Source organism: Pongo abelii, chromosome 12, assembly GCF_028885655.2.
Source record: "Pongo abelii isolate AG06213 chromosome 12, NHGRI_mPonAbe1-v2.0_pri, whole genome shotgun sequence".
Taxonomy (NCBI): Eukaryota; Metazoa; Chordata; class Mammalia; order Primates; family Hominidae; genus Pongo; species Pongo abelii.
Window position 1 is genome coordinate 57816667 of NC_071997.2, and position 16280 is coordinate 57832946.

The following is a 16280-nucleotide window of genomic DNA, read 5'->3' on the forward strand; positions in this document are numbered from 1 at the left end:
TCCCGGACTGGAGAAAACGGCTCTTGGGATGGGGCGAAGTCCGAGCTGCGGCGGGCGTTGGTCAGTGCAGGGAAGTGGGAATCGCTAGGTTCGTTCCGGACCCGCCGCCCCATGGCCCAGGCGTCTCGCTCTGGTAGCCTGCCTCCACTAGTTATCGTGCCTCTCCTGAGGGCGCAACCCGGGGGCACTGGGGAGGAGCAGTGGGAGAGAAGGCGAACGGGCGGTCTTCGCTGGGAGGTTCACGGCTGGCCGAGCGGAATTTCTGGAGGGACGCCGTGGTGGCCGACGCCGGCGGGTGTGAGCGAGGACTACGAGGCTGATGCTGCGGCCTGGAGGCGGGGGCCCGCAGGTGGCGGCCCGATCCCTCCCGCGCTGCAGCGTCTCCGGGCGGTGTTGCTGCGGCTGCATCGCGAGCGGGAGCAGCTCCTCCAGGCCCGAGACTGCGCCTACCACCTACAGGAGGCTATGCGCCTCATGAGGACCCTGAGTCCTGGCTCGCCATCCGGCGGCCCTAGCCCCTTGCCCCAGTGGTGCCGCGACCTGCAGCTGCACCCTTCCCAAGGGGCAGTCCTGCGAATCGGCCTTGGGGAGACTCTCGAGCCGCTGCTGCTAGCGCGCCCTATCGGACTAGCCGCCCAGTGCCTGGAGGCTGTCATCGAGATGCAGCTTCGCGCTCTCGGCCGGGAGCCCGCCAGCCCAGGCCTGTCGTCCCAACTCGCCAAGCTGCTCCTTGCACTTCCCGCCTACCACACGCTACAGAGAAAAGCCTTGAGCCACGTCCCAGGGGCTGCACGTCCTTTCCCCACGTCCCGTGTGCTCCGCCTCTTGACGGGGGAGCGGGGTTGCCAGGTGGCAAGTCGGCTGGACGAGGCGCTGCAAGGATCGGCATTGAGGGACCAGCTCCGCAGGCGGTGCCAAGAGGAGCGGGATCTGCTACCAGGGCTGCTGGGCCTGGTGGGGGGCGTGGCGGGTTCAGCCAGCTGTGGACTAGGGCTTGAAGAGGCTGGATCCTTGTGGAGCCAATACTGGACCCTCCTGTGGGCAGCCTGTGCTCAGAGTCTGGACCTAAATCTGGGACCCTGGAGGGACCCCAGGGCAACAGCGCAACAGCTGAGTCAGGCACTGGGTCAGGGTGAGTGATGGGCTTGGGTGGAGGTTTGGGAAGGCTGGGGTCTCTTCCTTCCCCCTGGCCAACTCACTCACCTGCCATCCTGAAGGCAAAAGCAGACCCTTTAGAATGAACACCCCTGGGTTCAGACTATAGCTTCTGAGCTTTCAAGGGAAAGTCTTGCTTTCCACCCCAGTCCTGAGTCTTGGAGGAAGCATGCCTTCTTGCCTCATCATTGAGTGGGCAGGGGTTGTGGAAAGTGAGACCTTGTTTTCGGGCCCCAGAGTCATTTCTCCCACTAGCATCCCTGCCTCAGGAGTGTGAGAAGGAGCTGGCATCTTTGTGTCACAGACTACTTCATCAGTCGCTTATCTGGAGCTGGGACCAAGGTGAGAAGGAAGGGGCACTGGGGGTGACATAAGTCCCAGGTTACCGCTTCCCCACCACACTATACTCTCTCATCCTCAGGTTTCTGCCAGGCCTTGGGATCAGCTCTTGGGGGTCAGAGCATCCTTCCCACATCCTCTGGCACTGCTGAACTTTTGCAGCAGCTCTTTCCTCCTCTCTTGGATGCCCTTCGAGAGCCCAGGTTACGACTGATTTTCTGCCAGCCTGCAGGTGAGACGAGGGGCTGGGTCTGAGGAGACCCAGCCTGCAGGGGAGACGAGGGGCTGCCTGGGTAGCAGTTGAGGATATCTCTTTTCCTTCACTCTGTTCTGAAGTCTGCCTCTTCCCAAAGGTACTCCATGACCCCTAAGATACTCACTGTGCTGCTCAAATCCCCAGATCCTGCGCCTGTCGCCCTAGGTCTCTGTACCCTGCAGACCACCTTGCTCTGGTTCCTGGGCAGAGCTCAGCAGTACTTGGCAGCATGGGACCCAGCTTCCTTCCTGCTCCTGATCCAAAAGGACTTACCTGTGAGTGGCTGGGGAGTAGGGAGGGGAGCAGCCTGAGCTAGGCTGAGCCCTCACTCCCTGTTTCCACCCAAAGCCTCTGTTGCATGAGGCAGAAGCTTTGTCTAGCCTGGCCTCAGAGGAAAGCTTATCTCTGGAAGTGGAGCAGCAACTGGGCCTGGAGATCCAGAAGCTGACTGCACAGATCCAGGTGAGAACAGGGGCCTCAACAGTGGCAGTGTAAGACCCTATGTTCTGTGCCAAGTATCGGGGGTGGGAAGAGTAGAACATCTCAGTAACTTGGAATCTCCTTGGGGTCTCTGCTAAATGTATCTTTTTTTGCTCTGTTCATTTTTTGTTCTAACTTTTTTTTTTTTTTTTTTTTGAGACAGGGTCTCACTTTGTCACCCAGGCTGGAGTGCAGTGGCACAATCTCAGCTCACTGCAGCGTCTACCTTCTGGGCTCAAACAGTCCTCCCACCTCAGCCTCCCTAGTAGCTGAGACTAAAAGCTCGTGCCACCACACCTGGCTAACTTTTGTATTTTTTTAGTAGAGACAGGGTTTCACCATGTTGCCCAATCTGGTCTCGGACCCTTGAGCTCAAGTGATCCATCCACCTTGGTCTCCCAAAGTGCTAGGATTACAGGCATGCGCCACCATGCCTGGCCCCTTTAACATTTTACTATGGAAAATTTCAAACATGTACAAATGTAGAGAGAGGTGTATAATGGACTCCCATATGTCTATCACCAAGCATTTAACAATGATCAACTCATGGTCAATTTCATCTGTGTATCCCCTACCCTCTCCCCAGTAATGCCAGACTCTCGTTTTGTGATGGCAACAGCGGATCATTGCCTCGATTCATTATTTCATTAGAGGTTGTAAAGTGGTAACATTTCAATTCTCATCATTCCTACTTCATTTATGAGTTGGATTACTCCTATGAAGAAAAACTTGCCTTCATTAATGATTTGGTTACTCTTAGGTATATTTTAGAGAGAAAATTCAGGATAAATGATTGCATCTTTCTCTTTACTTACCAGTTATCGGCCCATTTCTCCTATCTTAAAAGTTTAATTTGTATTTTTATTAATGTTTTGGGAGGCCAAGGCAAGAGGATTGCTTGAGGCCAGGAGTTCAAGACCACCAGGGGCAACATAGCGAGACCACCCTAGGCAACACAGACCCCCGTCTCTCCAAAAATTAAAAAATTTAGCTGAGCATGGTGGCATGCACCTGTAGTCCTAGCTACTTGGGAGGCTGAGGCAAGAGGATCTTTTGAGCCCAGGAGGTCGAGGCTGCAGTAAGCTGTGATAGCCACTGCATTCCAGCCAGCCTAGGCAATACAGTGAGAGACCCTGTCTCAAAAAATAAAATAGCACATGTCTATAGTTTAAAAAGTGAAATAGAATATTATTTTATAAAACTAATGAAAAAATAGCACTTTGCCCTCACCCACCTCTGATTTCTATTTCACAGTACTAACCTTCATCCATGTTTGCCTGTTTCTCCTAACATTTTCTTATATAGTTACGAATAAAGCCGTTATATTTTTTCTTCCCCATTTTTCACATTTATCTATTCCTATGTGGAAGATGTCTGGTTTTTTGTCTTCCTGCTCAGTTTTCTCCTCTTTGCCCTGAATAGGGGCGTGGCTGTAGAGTTCAATCCTTAACTCTCTGCTTTTCTCTCAGTATTCCTGCTTACCCACAATGTCTTGCTGCTGTGAACTCCCGGGTTCAGTCTTTCTGGCTCCCAGAGTTCTTTTTTTTTCCTAAGACGGGGTCTCACTGTCACCCAGGCTGGAGTGCAGTTATGTGATCTTGGCTCACTGCAACCTCCACCTCCTGGGCTTAAGCAATCCTCCCACCTCAGCCTCCTGAGTAGCTGGAACCACGGGTGGAAGCCACAATGCCCAGCTACTTTTTTTTTTTTTGAGAAGGCATCTCACTCTGTCACCCAGGCTGGAGTGCAGTGGCGTGATCTCCACTCACTGCAACCTCCACCTCTCAGGTTCAAGTGATTCTCCTGCCTCAGCCTCCTGAGTGGCTGGGATTACAGGCGCCTGCCACCACGCCCAGCTAGTTTTTGTATTTTTAGTAGAGATGGGTTTCACCATGTTGGCCAGGCTGCTCTGGAACCCCTGACCTCAGGTGATCCACCCATCTCAGCCTCTCAAAGTGCTGGGATTATAGGTGTGAGCCACCACACCTGGCCAATGCCCAGCTACTTAAAAATTTTTTTTTGTAGAGACAAGGTTTTGTCATGTTGCCCAAGCTGGTCTTGAACCCTTTTTAAAAATCTTTTTAAAAAAATTTTTTGGGAGGCCGAGGTGGGTGGATCGCCTGAGGTCAGGAGTTCAAGACCAGCCTGACCAACATGGTGAAACCCCGTCTCTACTAAAAATACAAAAAAGTAGCCGGTGTGGTGGCAGGCACCTGTAATCCCAGCTACTTGGGAGGCTGAGGCAGGAGAATCGCTTGAACCCAGGAGGCGGAGGTTGCAATGAGCCGAGATAGCGCCATTGCACTCCAGCCTGGGCAACAAGAACAACAACTCTGTCTCAGAAAAAAACAAAAAACAAAAAAATTTTTTGGCCAGGTGCAGTGGCTCACACCTGTAATCCCAGCACTTTGGGAAACCGAGGCAGGTGGATCATCTGAGGTTAGGAGATCAAGACCAGCCTGGCCAACGTGGTGAAACCCTGTCTCTTCTAAAAATACAAAAATTAGCTGGACATTGTGGTGCACGCCTGTAATCCCAGCTACTTGGGAGGCTGAGGCAGGAGAATCACTTGAATCCGGGAGGCGGAGGTTCCAGTGAGTCGAGAGCGTGCCATTGCACTTCAGCCTGGGCAACAGAGTGAGACTCAAAAAAAAAAAGTATATACATATATTTTATTTATATTATATCTATTTTTATATATATTTATTTATATTATATCTGTTTATATTTAAATTAAAAGTTTGGCTCATGACACAGGAGATCCTGAGAACATGTGCCCTGTTCTTGAACTCTTGAGCTCAAGCAATCCACCACCTTGGCCTCCCAAAGTTCTGGGATTACAGGCATGAGCCACCACACCCAGCCTGGCTCCCAGAGTTCCAGTTAAACATCTGCATTTGCCTGTTGGGCATTTCTACCTCAGTTTACTGCTGTCTACTTAAACTCAACATGCCCCAGAGCAGGCTCATCATGAGTACCGCACACAGTGACGGTCATAGAGCCCTGAGGAAGGAAGGCTATAGTGGGCATGTGGTTTACAGAAGGCTCCATACATGGCCTATGGCTGGAGATGGTGGCTGGGAAGCCTCAGAGGAGTGGCTGGGGTTACTGGAAGCGGGCAGTTTGTAGATCCTTGTGGGGGTAGCAGAGAGGTGGCCTTACCAGAGCAGAGGTTCCTTTTGTGGGTATGTTCACTGGGGTTGGGTGTGGGGGTAGAGTAGTGAGCAATTTGGCATCAAATTGTGGAGGGCACGAACACCAGCCCCAAGAATTTGGGCTTTACCTCATGAGTGATGGGGTGACATTGTAAGAGCAGAAGGGCATAATTCCAGCATTTTGGGAGGCCGAGATGGGCGGATAACTTGAGGTCAGGAGTTTGTGAACAGCCTGGACAACATGGTGAAACCCCATCTCTACTAAAAATACAAAAATTAGCCAGGCATGGTGACGGGTGCCTGTAATCCCAGCTGCTCAGAGGCTGAGGCATGAGAATCGGTTGAACCCGGGAGGCAGAGGTTGCAGTGAGCTGAGATTGCGCGACTGCACTCCAGCCTGGGCAATAAGAGCGAAACTTGGTCTCAAACAAAAAAAAAGAGGCATTGTGAGTTTTCTCCCTGTTTGGACCGTAAGATCCCGGTGGGTGGGGGAGAGACTGTCACATACTCTGCACCTTGTATTCCCTCAGTGTTGAGTAGAGAGGCTCCTAACAAAAGTCCATTGACAAAAGGGCAATTTCCTTGACATAAATAAAGGAGGAGAAGGGGGCTTGCATTTACTGGAGAAGAGAGGAAGATTTTGGATTTAGACAGGTTGTCAGATGTGCCAGGAGCCATATGGGCTCCACTCCATGTCTGGCCTCCCCCAGGTCTATCCTGTCTTCAGGCTCCCTGGCATCTACCATTTCTTTACAGAGCAGCTGCCATTAACCACATTTACTGGGGTTCCTCTCCCTCAAGATGGGCTGTAGAGCAGAAACCAGCTTTATTGCTGTGTTCTCTCCCTCCAAAAACAACCTATCAAACCAAAGAAACAAAACCAGCATATAGGCCTTTTCTTGCTTTATGGGTTATATTGCTCTGGAGTGGGCTGTGAAGAATAATAATATATAATAATAATGCCTTTCAATGTAAGAACATTCCAAAACTTCTTGAGTCTCAGAATGTTCAAATAGTCATTGCTTCCGGTCTACATACAGTTCTTGTCTTCCTTTTGTAGGTGATAACCAAAAGATCATTGTAGGCTGGGTGTAGTGGCTTAGTGGCTCACATCTGTAATCCCAGCACTTTGGCAGGCAGAGGCAGGCAGATCACCTGAGATCAGGAGTTTGAGACTGGCCTGACCAACATGGCAAAACCTTGTCTTTACTAAAAATACAAAAATTAGCTGGGTGTGGTGGTGCACTCCTGTAGTCCCACCTACTTGGGAGCCTGAGGCAGGAGAATCACTTGAACCCGGGAGGCAGAGGTTGCAGTGAGCCGAGATCATGCCACTGCACTCCAGTCTGGGCGACAGAGCAAGACTCTGTCTCAAAAATAAAAGTTCATTGTAATTCCCCTTTCTTTCCTCAATCTAGATCATACAATCCCTCTCTCTGGCATATGGGGTGTGTGTGTGTGTGTGTGTGTGTGTGTGTGTGTGTGTGTGTGTGTGTGTGTGTGTGTGTGTGTGTGTGTGTGTGTGTGTGTGTGTGTGTGTGTGTGTGTGTGTGTGTGTGTGCGGGGGTGGGGGCAGGGTATGTCTTTCTTTTCTGGCATATGGGTGTGTGTGTGTGTGTGTGTGTGTGTGTTGCGGGGGTGGGGGCAGGGTATGTCTTTCTTTTTCCTTAAAGCTCTTGGATAACAAAATTAACTTCAAGGATTTTCCATCTTTTGAACCAAGCTGGGGAGAGCAAGGTAATCCTAGGGCAATTGTTCATAATTTGGGTCCAGACCTCTTGGAAAACCCAATGACAACTATGGCATTGCTCCTCAAAAAATGGCCAGGCATACACAACTATGCAACAATTCTGGGGTTTTATGGATGTCAAGTTGGACATAGAGCTCCTTAGATATAGAGGATTGTCATAATTTGACAAGCCCCTTTTACTTTCTCCCTATCCCTACAGCTCCTGCCTGAAGAGTCACTAAGTGTCTTTTCTCAAGAATGTCATAAACAAGCCATGCAAGGTTTCAAGCTCTACATGCCACGGGGTCGGTACTGGCGGCTTCGTCTCTGTCCTGGTAACTCCTCATCCCAGCTTCTCCTTCCAGAGTTCCAAGGGGGTAATAGTGTCTCAGCCCTTCCAAATTCCGGTTCCCCTCCACTGTCTCCATCCTTGTCCTCAGCTTCTGTGCCCTTCCCTCCTGAAATCCTACCCTCTTCTCCCAAGGCTCCATTTAGGGGTTCAATGGATCTTCACAGCCTTATATTCTGTCTTCTCTATTCCAGAACTTCCCAGTGCTCCTAGTGAGTATGCAGGTTTAGTGGTCCGCACCGTACTGGAGCCTGTGTTGCAAGGATTGCAAGGGTTGCCACCCCAAGCCCAGGCCCCTGCCCTTGGTCAGGCACTGACAGCCATCGTGGGTGCCTGGCTTGACCACATTCTTACCCATGGGATTCGGTTCAGGTCAGGAGTAAAGGCGGAAGTGGCAGGGGGTGAATGGAACTGGGAAAAGGAAGGGGATAAGTGGGAAAGGCAGGAGGGTCAAGTGGCCATACTGTACCTCTGCCTTCAGCCTGCAGGGAGCGCTGCAGCTCAGACAAGACTTTGGAGTGGTCAGGGAGTTGCTGGAAGAGGAGCAGTGGAGCCTGTCCCCTGATCTCCGACAGACCCTGCTCATGCTCAGCATCTTCCAGCAGCTGGATGGGGCCCTGCTGTGTCTGTTGCAGCAGCCGCTGCCCAAGTCTCAAGTCCACAGGAGGCCCCCCTGTTGCTGTGAGTCACTCCCCTTCGCTCACTGCTTTGTGTGTCCCAAACCCCATTCTCACCATTAATCTGGCTTCAGTATATCCCCAGCAGCCACCTACCTTCCACTCCTGCCTTACCAGGTGCTTGTCAGGAGGTCCAGACCACGGAATTGCCCAGCAGCTGCCTCAATAGCCTGGAGAGCTTGCAGCCCCCGCTCCAGCCTGGAACATCTCCAGCCCAGACAGCTCAGCTGCAAAGCACACTAGGAGGAGGGGGACCTAGCCCGGAGGGCTACCGGGTGGGAAATCAGCAGGCCTGGCTTGCCCTCAGGCAACACCAGCGACCCCGTTGGCACCTGCCGTTTTTTTCCTGCCTGGGAACCAGTCCTGAATCCTAAGGAGCCTGGGACCAGGATCCAGAAAGTTAAGAGCTCCCCATCTCTAGCTGGAAAATCCAGACATTTGGAATTGCATATTAAAGAAGCCCAGAACTGGAAGCTTGGAGGAAAGCATACTGGAGAATAAGCTACGAAGAGCCTGGGCTTAAGAATCCAAGATTAGGGGCTGGGCGCAGTGGCTCATGCCTGTAATCCCAGCACTTTGGGAGGCCAGGGCAGGCGGATCATGAGGTCAGGAGATCAAGACCATCCTGGCTAACACGGTGAAACCCTGTTTCCACTAAAAATACAAAAAATTAGCCATGCGTGGTGGCGGGCGCCTGTAGTCCCAGCTACTCGGGAGGCTGAGGCAGGAGAATGGCATGAACCTGGGAGGCGGAGCTTGCAGTGAGTCGCGATCAAGCCACAGCACTGCAGCCTGGGTGACAGAGCAAGACTCTGTCCCCCCCCCAAAAAAAAAATCCAAGGTTAGACAGGGCATGGTGGCTCACACCTATAATCCCAGCACTTTGGGAGGCTGAGGCAGGCGGATCATCTGAGTTCGGGAGTTCCAGACCAGCCTGACCAACATGGAGAAACCCCGTCTCTACTAAAAATACAAAATCAGCCAGGTGTGGTGGCGCATGCCTGTAATCTCAGCTATTCGGGAGGCTCAGGCAGGAGAATAGCTTGAACCTAGGAGGCGAAGGTTGCGGAGAGCCGAGATTGTGCCATTGCACTCCAGCTTGGGCAACAAGGGCGAAACTTCGTCTCAAAAAAAAAAAAAAAAAAATCCAAGATCACTCCAGCACCTGGAATCCAGAGTAAAGAGCAAGACCATAGCCTGGAACCTGAAGGTCAGCACCCTTGGGAGGTTCAGGCCTAGTTCTCCATCACTGAAGATGGAGTTCTCCATCACTGAAGATATCTCAGGGATAAAGAGTTGAGTGCTTGGCCAGGTGAGGGGGCTCACGCCTGTAATCCCAGCACTTTGGGAGGCCGAGAGAGGCGGATCACGAGGTCCGATCAAGACCATCCTGGCTAACGCCGTGAAACCCCGCCTCTACTAAAAATACAAAAAATTAGCCGGGCGTGATGGCACGCGCCTGTAGTCCCAGCTACTCAGGAGGCTGAGGCAGGAGAATCGCTTGAACCCGGGAGGCAGAGATTGCCGTGAGCCGAGATCGCGCGACTGCACTCCAGCCTGGGCAACAAGAGCGAAACTTCGTCTCAAAAAAAGAAAAAAGAAAGAAAAAGAAAACAGGCTAGAATGCACTTCAACTTAAGTCCTGGGAGCTACGCTAATTCATGGGGAACCACAGAGATTTAATAGGCATTTCTACACCTGGATCAGCCCCAAGGACAGTATTACCCTGTATTCCCCTTCCTATTACTATTTTCAGTCATTTACGAATATTGGGCTGTAGTACTTTCACGTTTAAGCTTTGGCTAGTCAGAGCTCACTGTGTTTAATCTTCAGTTACCTGAATGGTGTTTACCTTCTGGTGCGGATCATCCCGGCTTGTGTTAGTGCTCTCTCTTTGGAAGAAGCCAGGACTTAAGATCGAGTTAGCCTAGATGTGGCCCAGCAGGGTACAGAAGGGGAAAGGCTGCAGAAAACAGGCGTATTTTCGTGCAAAGAGGTTTTTGTGCCATTTACTTATGGTTTTCACCGTCGTATGAGAGGACTATTAATGATAGGCTGTATTTGCTGACCGCCTACTTTGGGCTCCCCCATGCGTTGTGCCGAAACCACCTCTTTCTTTCCTGCCTTCCTCTGCCTGGGCTGGGGAGCCCAGAGCTGCGATTCGCAGGCCTGCTAGGCAGCCGGCGGCCGGAAGTCTCTATCCCGCAGGGGCGTAGCCACTCACGGCCTCACCCAATACGACACTTCCGCCTGCACGAGTTCTTCCGGGGCGGAGGTCACCATGGCAGCTGCCTTGGCTCGGCTTGGTCTGCGGCCTGTCAAACAGGTTCGGGTTCAATTCTGTCCCTTCGAGAAAAACGTGGAATCGACGAGGTACGAAGGGGAAGTGGGTAGAAGCGGGAAGTGGTGCGCCTTCCTTCAGCCGGGGCTTTAAGCCCTCAGCCTGGCGCTCCTCTGTTTTTCCACTGTAGGACCTTCCTGCAGGCGGTGAGCAGTGAGAAGGTCCGCTCCACTAATCTCAACTGCTCAGTGATTGCGGACGTGAGGCATGACGGCTCCGAGCCCTGCGTGGACGTGCTGTTCGGTGGGCTTGGTGGAGAGACGGGCAGGAGGGAACAGCAAGCAGCCCGCGCGCCCCTAAGCCCCAGAACTGCCGTCCCTCCCTGTCTCACTCGTTTGTTTCTTCCCCAGGAGACGGTTATCGCCTGATTATGCGCGGCGCTCATCTCACCGCCCTGGAAATGCTCACCGCCTTCGCCTCCCACATCCGGGCCAGGGACGCGGCGGGCAGCGGGGACAAGCCGGGCGCTGATACTGGTCGCTGACAGCGCCAAAGAGACCAACAAGATGATTTTAGCGTGGACTAGGACACTTAACCTAAGAAGAATTTCACTTAATCATTCAAATCACTATCTGGAGGGCCACGGAGCGCAAAATAAAGTTTAAAACCCTGCTACCACAATGTTTCTGGAACAAGACTAGATCAGAGAGGTGTCTGGATTAACCTGAATTTATTTCACTTTCTTACTATCACTCACTGCTTAACCCTTTTGAATTTGTCTTCTGGCTTCTACCACTCACTCAAGGTACCTTTTTTTTTTTTTGAGACTGGTCTGTTTCTGTTCCTCAGGCTGGAGTGCAGTGGCATGATCCTAGCTCACTGTAACCTGGGCTTAGCCGATCCTCCCAAGTAGCTGGGAAGTTGGGACTACAGGCACGCGCCACCCGCCACCACGTTTAGTTAATTTTTAAATTTTTTTGTAGAGAAGGGTTTTCACTGTGTTTCCCAGGCTGGTCTTGAAGTTCTGGGCTCAAGTGATCCTCCCACCTTGGCCTCCCAAAGTGTTGGGCGTGAGCTACTGTGCCCAGCTCTCTTACTTGTATCAAATCTTGCGTGAAAGAACACTGATAGGCTGAGCGCGGTGGCTCACATCTGTAATGGCAGCACTTTAGGAGGCCGAGGCAGGCAGATCACCTGCTTGGAGAAACCCCGCCTCTACTAGAAAATACAAAAAAATTAGCTGGGTGTGGTGGCACAATCCTGTAATCCCAGCTACTCGGGAGGCCGAGCAAGGCAAGAGAATCGCTCAAATCCAGGAGGTGGAGGTTGAAGTGGGCCGAGGTCACACCGCTGAACTCCAGCCTGGGCAACAGAGTGAGACTCTGTCTCAAAAAAAAAAAAAAGAACACTAACAGAGTGCTGTTTTTTCAGCTCTCATCATTCTATCCCAGTTCCATCTGTCAATCTTTTTTTTTTAAATAGAGGTGGTGTTTTGTCCTGTTGCATGGGCTGGTCTCTAACTCTTGGACACAAGTGATCCTCCTGCCTCAGCCTCCCAAAGTGCTGGGTTCACAGGCGTGAGCCACCAACGCCTGGCCACATCTACAACTCTTTTGTTTGTTTTTGAGACAGAGTCTCACTCTGTCACCCAGACTGGAGTGCAGTGGCGTGACCTTGGCTCACTGCAGCCTCCACCTCCCGGGTTCCAGTGATTCTCCTGCTTCAGCCTCCTGGGTGGCTGGGATTACAGGCATGTGCCACCACGCCTGGCTGATTTTTGTATTTTCAGTAAAGATGGGGCTTTGCCATGTCGGCCAGGCTGGCCTCAAACTCCTGATCTGCCCCCTCGGCTTCCCAAAGTGCTGTGATTACAGGCATGAGCCACTGTGCCCGGCCTGCAACTCTTAATTCACCCATTTGTGGAACTTCTCTCCCTCTTGGGTCCTTTTTCTTTTGAGCCACACAGGTGTTCTACCTTCATTCTTTTTCTTCTCTATTTTTTTCTGGGGCATCTCATCTTCTTTCACAACTTGAATTACACCTTCTGGGGTTAAACTATTTCTGTTTGGTTCTAATCCCAACTTCTATGCTATAGTCAGGTTACCTGCTACCAATTTCCTCCAAATCCCACCAACTCTCTTTTTCTAAAATAGAATTGATAATCTTACATATATATATACTTGCCTCTCTTCCCTGACTTACCCATTCCTTTTTAAAAACAGGCACTTCATCTACTCAGCCACCTGGGCTGGAAACCACAGTGTTCTCTAGTTCTGCTCCTTTCCATTCTCTGCATATCTGGTCACTCAGTTCAGAATATTCTGTCTTTTAAAAAAGTGCCTGAAAGTTGGGCAAGGTGGCTCATACTTGTAGTCCCACCTACTCAGAAGGCTGAGACAGGAGGAGCCTCTGAGCCCAAGAGTTCAAGGCTAGAATGAGCTGTGGTTGCACCACTGCACTCTAGCCTGGTGACAGAGCAAGACAGTCTCAAAAACAAAACAAAACAAAAAAAAACTTCTGAAGTGATCTCTCCATTCCCATTCACTCTATTCATCATTATTGCATTCTGCTACCCAGTCTATTTCCTAAATATTTTTGCTGCCACTTAATTTTATCCTTCCAAAACATGCGATGGGTTTTATCTCTCACTACTCCCCGTTTAAGAAAACAGTGCCGGCCGGGCACGGTGCCTCACGCCTGTAATCCCAGCACTTTGGGAGGCCAAGGTGGGTGGATCATGAGGTCAGGAGTTCGAGACCAGCCCGACCAACGTGGTGAAACCTCATCTCTATTAAAAATACAAAAATTAGCCGGGCGTGGTGGCAGGTGCCTGTAATCCCAGCTACTCAGGAGGCTGAGGCAGGAGAATTGCTTGAACCCAAGAGGTGGAGGTTACAGTGAGTCGATATTGCACCACTGCACTCCAGCCTGGGTGACAGAGCAAGACTCCGTCTCAAAAAAAAGAAAAAAAGAAAAAACATTGCCTAAACTGTTTTTCATACTTCCTCAACACTCATTAGTGTGGACCATGCAATCAATTTAGGGAGTTAAACCATTTTTTTTTTTTTTAGATAGGGTTTTGCTCTTGTTGCCCAGGCTGGAGTGCAATGACACAATCTCAGCTCACTGCAACCTCCGCATCCTGGGTTCAAGCAATTCTCCTGCCTCAACCTCACAAGTAGCTGGGATAACAGGCATGCACCACCATGCCTAATTTTGTATTTTTAGTAGAGGGGGTTTCTCCACGTTGGTCAGGCTGGTCTCGAACTCCTGGCCTCAGGTGATCTGCCCACCTCGGCCTCCCAAGGTGCTGGTATTACAGGCATGAGCCACCGCACCCAGCCTAAACCATTCTTTAAAAACAAAAAAAAAAATGTAGGCCAGGTGGAGTGGCTCACGCCTGTAATCCCAGCACTTTGGGAGGCTTTGGCGGACAGATCACTTGAGGTTGGGAGTTAGAGACCAGCCTGGCCAATATGATGAAACCCTGTCTCTACTAAAAATACAAAAAAAATAGCTGGGTGTGGTGGCAGGCACCTGCAATCCCAGTTACTCAGAAGGCTGAGACAGGAGAATCACTTGAACCCAGGAGGTGGAGGCTGCGCTGAATGGAGATCACGCCACTGCACTCCAGCTCGGTTGATGGAGTGAGACTCTGTCTCAAAAAAAAAAAAAAAAGTAGAATAGAATAAAAATTACTAGACTGAGGCTGAGTTCAGTGGCTCATGCCTGTAATCCCATCACTTTGAGAGGGCCGACGTGGGCGGAATCACCTGAGGTCAGGAGTTCAAGACCAGCCTGACCAACATGGTGAAACCCCATCTCTACTAAAAATACAAAAAATTAGCCGGGCGTCGTGGTGGGCACCTGTAATCCCAGCCACTTGGGAGGCTGAGGCAGGAGAATTGCTTGAACCCGGGAGGTGGAGGTTGCAGTGAGCCGATGGCACCATTGCACTCTAGCCTGGTTGACAAGAGCAAGGCTCCATCTCAAAAAAAAAAAAAAAAAAAAAAATCAGACTGCATGGCACTTAGAATAGGAAGTTTAAAGAGATTAAGTCGTGCTTTGTCACCCAGGCTGGACTGCAGTGGCACAATCGTAGCTCACTGCACCCTCCATCTCCTGGGCTCAAGCAGTCCTCCCGCCTCAGCCTCCCAAGCAGCTGGAATTACAGGCATGAGCCACCATGCCTGGCCTAATTTTTTTTTTTTTTTTTTTTTTTGAGATGGAGTCTTGCTCTGTTGCCCAGGCTGGAGTGCAGTGGAGCACGATCTTAGCTCACTGCAACCTCTGTCTCCTGGGTTCAAGCGATTTCCAGCTAATTTTTGTATTTTCAGTAGAGACAGAGTTTCACCATGTTGGCCAGGCTGGTCAGGAACTCCTGACCTCAAGTAATCCACCCACCTTGGCCTCCCAAAGTGCTAGGATTACAAGAGTGAGCCACCATGCCCAGCCCTAATTTTTTTTTTTTTTTTTTTTTTTTTTTTGAGACGGAGTCTTGCTCTGTTGCCCAGGCTGGAGTGCAATGGTGCCATCTCAGCTCACTGCAACCTCTGCCACAGGTTCAAGTGATTATCCTGCCTCAGCCTCCCAAGTAGCTGGGATTACAGGCGCGTGCCACCATGCTCGGCTAATTTTTGTGTTTTTAGTAGAGGTGGGGTTTCACCATGTTGGCCAGGCTGGTCTTGAACTCCTAACCTCAGGTGATCCACCCGCCTCAGCCTTCCAAGGTGCTGGGATTACAGGCATGAGCCACCACACCTGGCCAACCCTAATTTTTAAATTTTTTGTAGATGGGGGGGGGGGGTCTCCTCATCTTGTCCAGGCTGGTCTAGAACTCCTGAACTCAAGTGATTCTCCTGCCTTGACCTCCTAAAGTGCTGTGATTACAGACATGAGCCACCACACCCAGCTGAAAGTATTCTTTTAGGTAACTTGTTTTAAGTCTGAATCATGTATATAAGTTGTGTGTGTATGTGTATCTGCACATACTGGGTTGCACTATGGAATTATTTCTTATTGTGAGTTGCAGGAAAATGGTTGAAAGCCACTGCTTTAGACACCTTCACAATGCTCAGCTAGGTAACAAAAGATCTGTAGAGAGTGGCTTGCTGTGTACTTTGCCAGATACATTTCCCGTGACCCTCCTACAGCAGCATTACTATACCTTTTCCCTGTCTAAAAGGGTGCTATCTTCAAAGGACCGTTTTTCCCCTCCCCCTTTAAAAAAGAAAGCTAGGAGGAGGCAATATAGTGTTGTAACGAGCCAGACTGCTTGGGGTTGAGATCCTAGCTTTGTTCTTATGTAGCTGTATGACTTTAGACAAATTATTTAATCTATCAGTGCTTATTTCATTTGTAAAATGAAAATAATAGTAATTTCCTCATAGGACTGTTAAGGAGATTAAATGAATTAATATCTGTAAAGTGCCTAAAACATTGCTGGGAGTGTAGTAACTGCTGTTATCTAAGAGGCCTTATTTATTCTTTTTTTTTTTTTTGAGACAAGAGTTTCGCTCTTGTTGCCCAGGCTGGAGTGCAATGGCACAATCTCGGCTCACTGCAACCTCTGCCTCCCGGGTTCAAGTGATTCTCCTGCCTCAGTCTCACGAGTAGCTGGGATTACAGGCATGCACCACCACGCTCAGATAATTTTGTATTTTTTAGTAGAGATGGGGTTTCTCCATGTTGGTCAGGCTGGTCTCGAACTCCTAACCTCAGGTGATCCGCCCACCTTTGCCTCCCAAAGTGCTGGGACTACAGGCTTGAGCCACTGCGCCCGCCCTAAGAGGCCTTATTCTAAAGTCAAAAGAACAACCTGGATTTGAGTTCCCCAGCTCCATTATTAACTGGCTGTTA

The 16280-nt window shown here is 50.4% G+C and overlaps 2 protein-coding genes across 4 annotated transcripts; both read left to right on the plus strand.

The window, feature by feature from the left end:
• The first annotated feature begins 111 nt into the window (after positions 1-111).
• CCDC142 (coiled-coil domain containing 142) lies at positions 112-9188 on the plus strand. Of its 3 annotated transcripts, none has more exons than XM_024242830.3 (9): positions 112-1132; positions 1411-1497; positions 1577-1726; positions 1895-2025; positions 2099-2212; positions 7335-7449; positions 7658-7835; positions 7945-8144; positions 8258-9188. In XM_024242830.3, the coding sequence occupies exons 1-9, from the start codon at positions 112-114 to the stop codon at positions 8512-8514; spliced, it is 2253 nt and encodes a 750-aa protein (XP_024098598.1). In that variant the 3' UTR covers positions 8515-9188. The 3 variants fall into 3 exon arrangements, with proteins under 3 accessions (XP_024098598.1, XP_024098599.1, XP_054403994.1); XM_024242831.3 differs by having other exon boundaries at positions 1916-2025; XM_054548019.2 differs by lacking the exon at positions 1411-1497.
• Positions 9189-10413: 1225 nt separating this feature from the next.
• On the plus strand, positions 10414-11096 carry MRPL53 (mitochondrial ribosomal protein L53). The gene is given in 3 exon segments (NM_001132114.2): positions 10414-10513; positions 10612-10724; positions 10832-11096. Coding segments are annotated over 3 exon segments (339 nt in total). The 5' UTR covers positions 10414-10421; the 3' UTR covers positions 10966-11096.
• The last annotated feature ends 5184 nt before the right edge of the window (positions 11097-16280 follow it).

Excerpts from the sequence above, each read along its gene's own strand:
- CCDC142 (XM_024242830.3), top strand. The coding sequence starts at position 112 with ATGGCCCAGGCGTCTCGCTCTGGTAGCCTGCCTCCACTAGTTATCGTG. Across the intron at positions 7,450-7,657 it reads GCGGCTTCGTCTCTGTCCTG|AACTTCCCAGTGCTCCTAGT; the intron begins GTAACTCCTCAT and ends TCTCTATTCCAG. Across the intron at positions 7,836-7,944 it reads ACCCATGGGATTCGGTTCAG|CCTGCAGGGAGCGCTGCAGC; the intron begins GTCAGGAGTAAA and ends CTCTGCCTTCAG.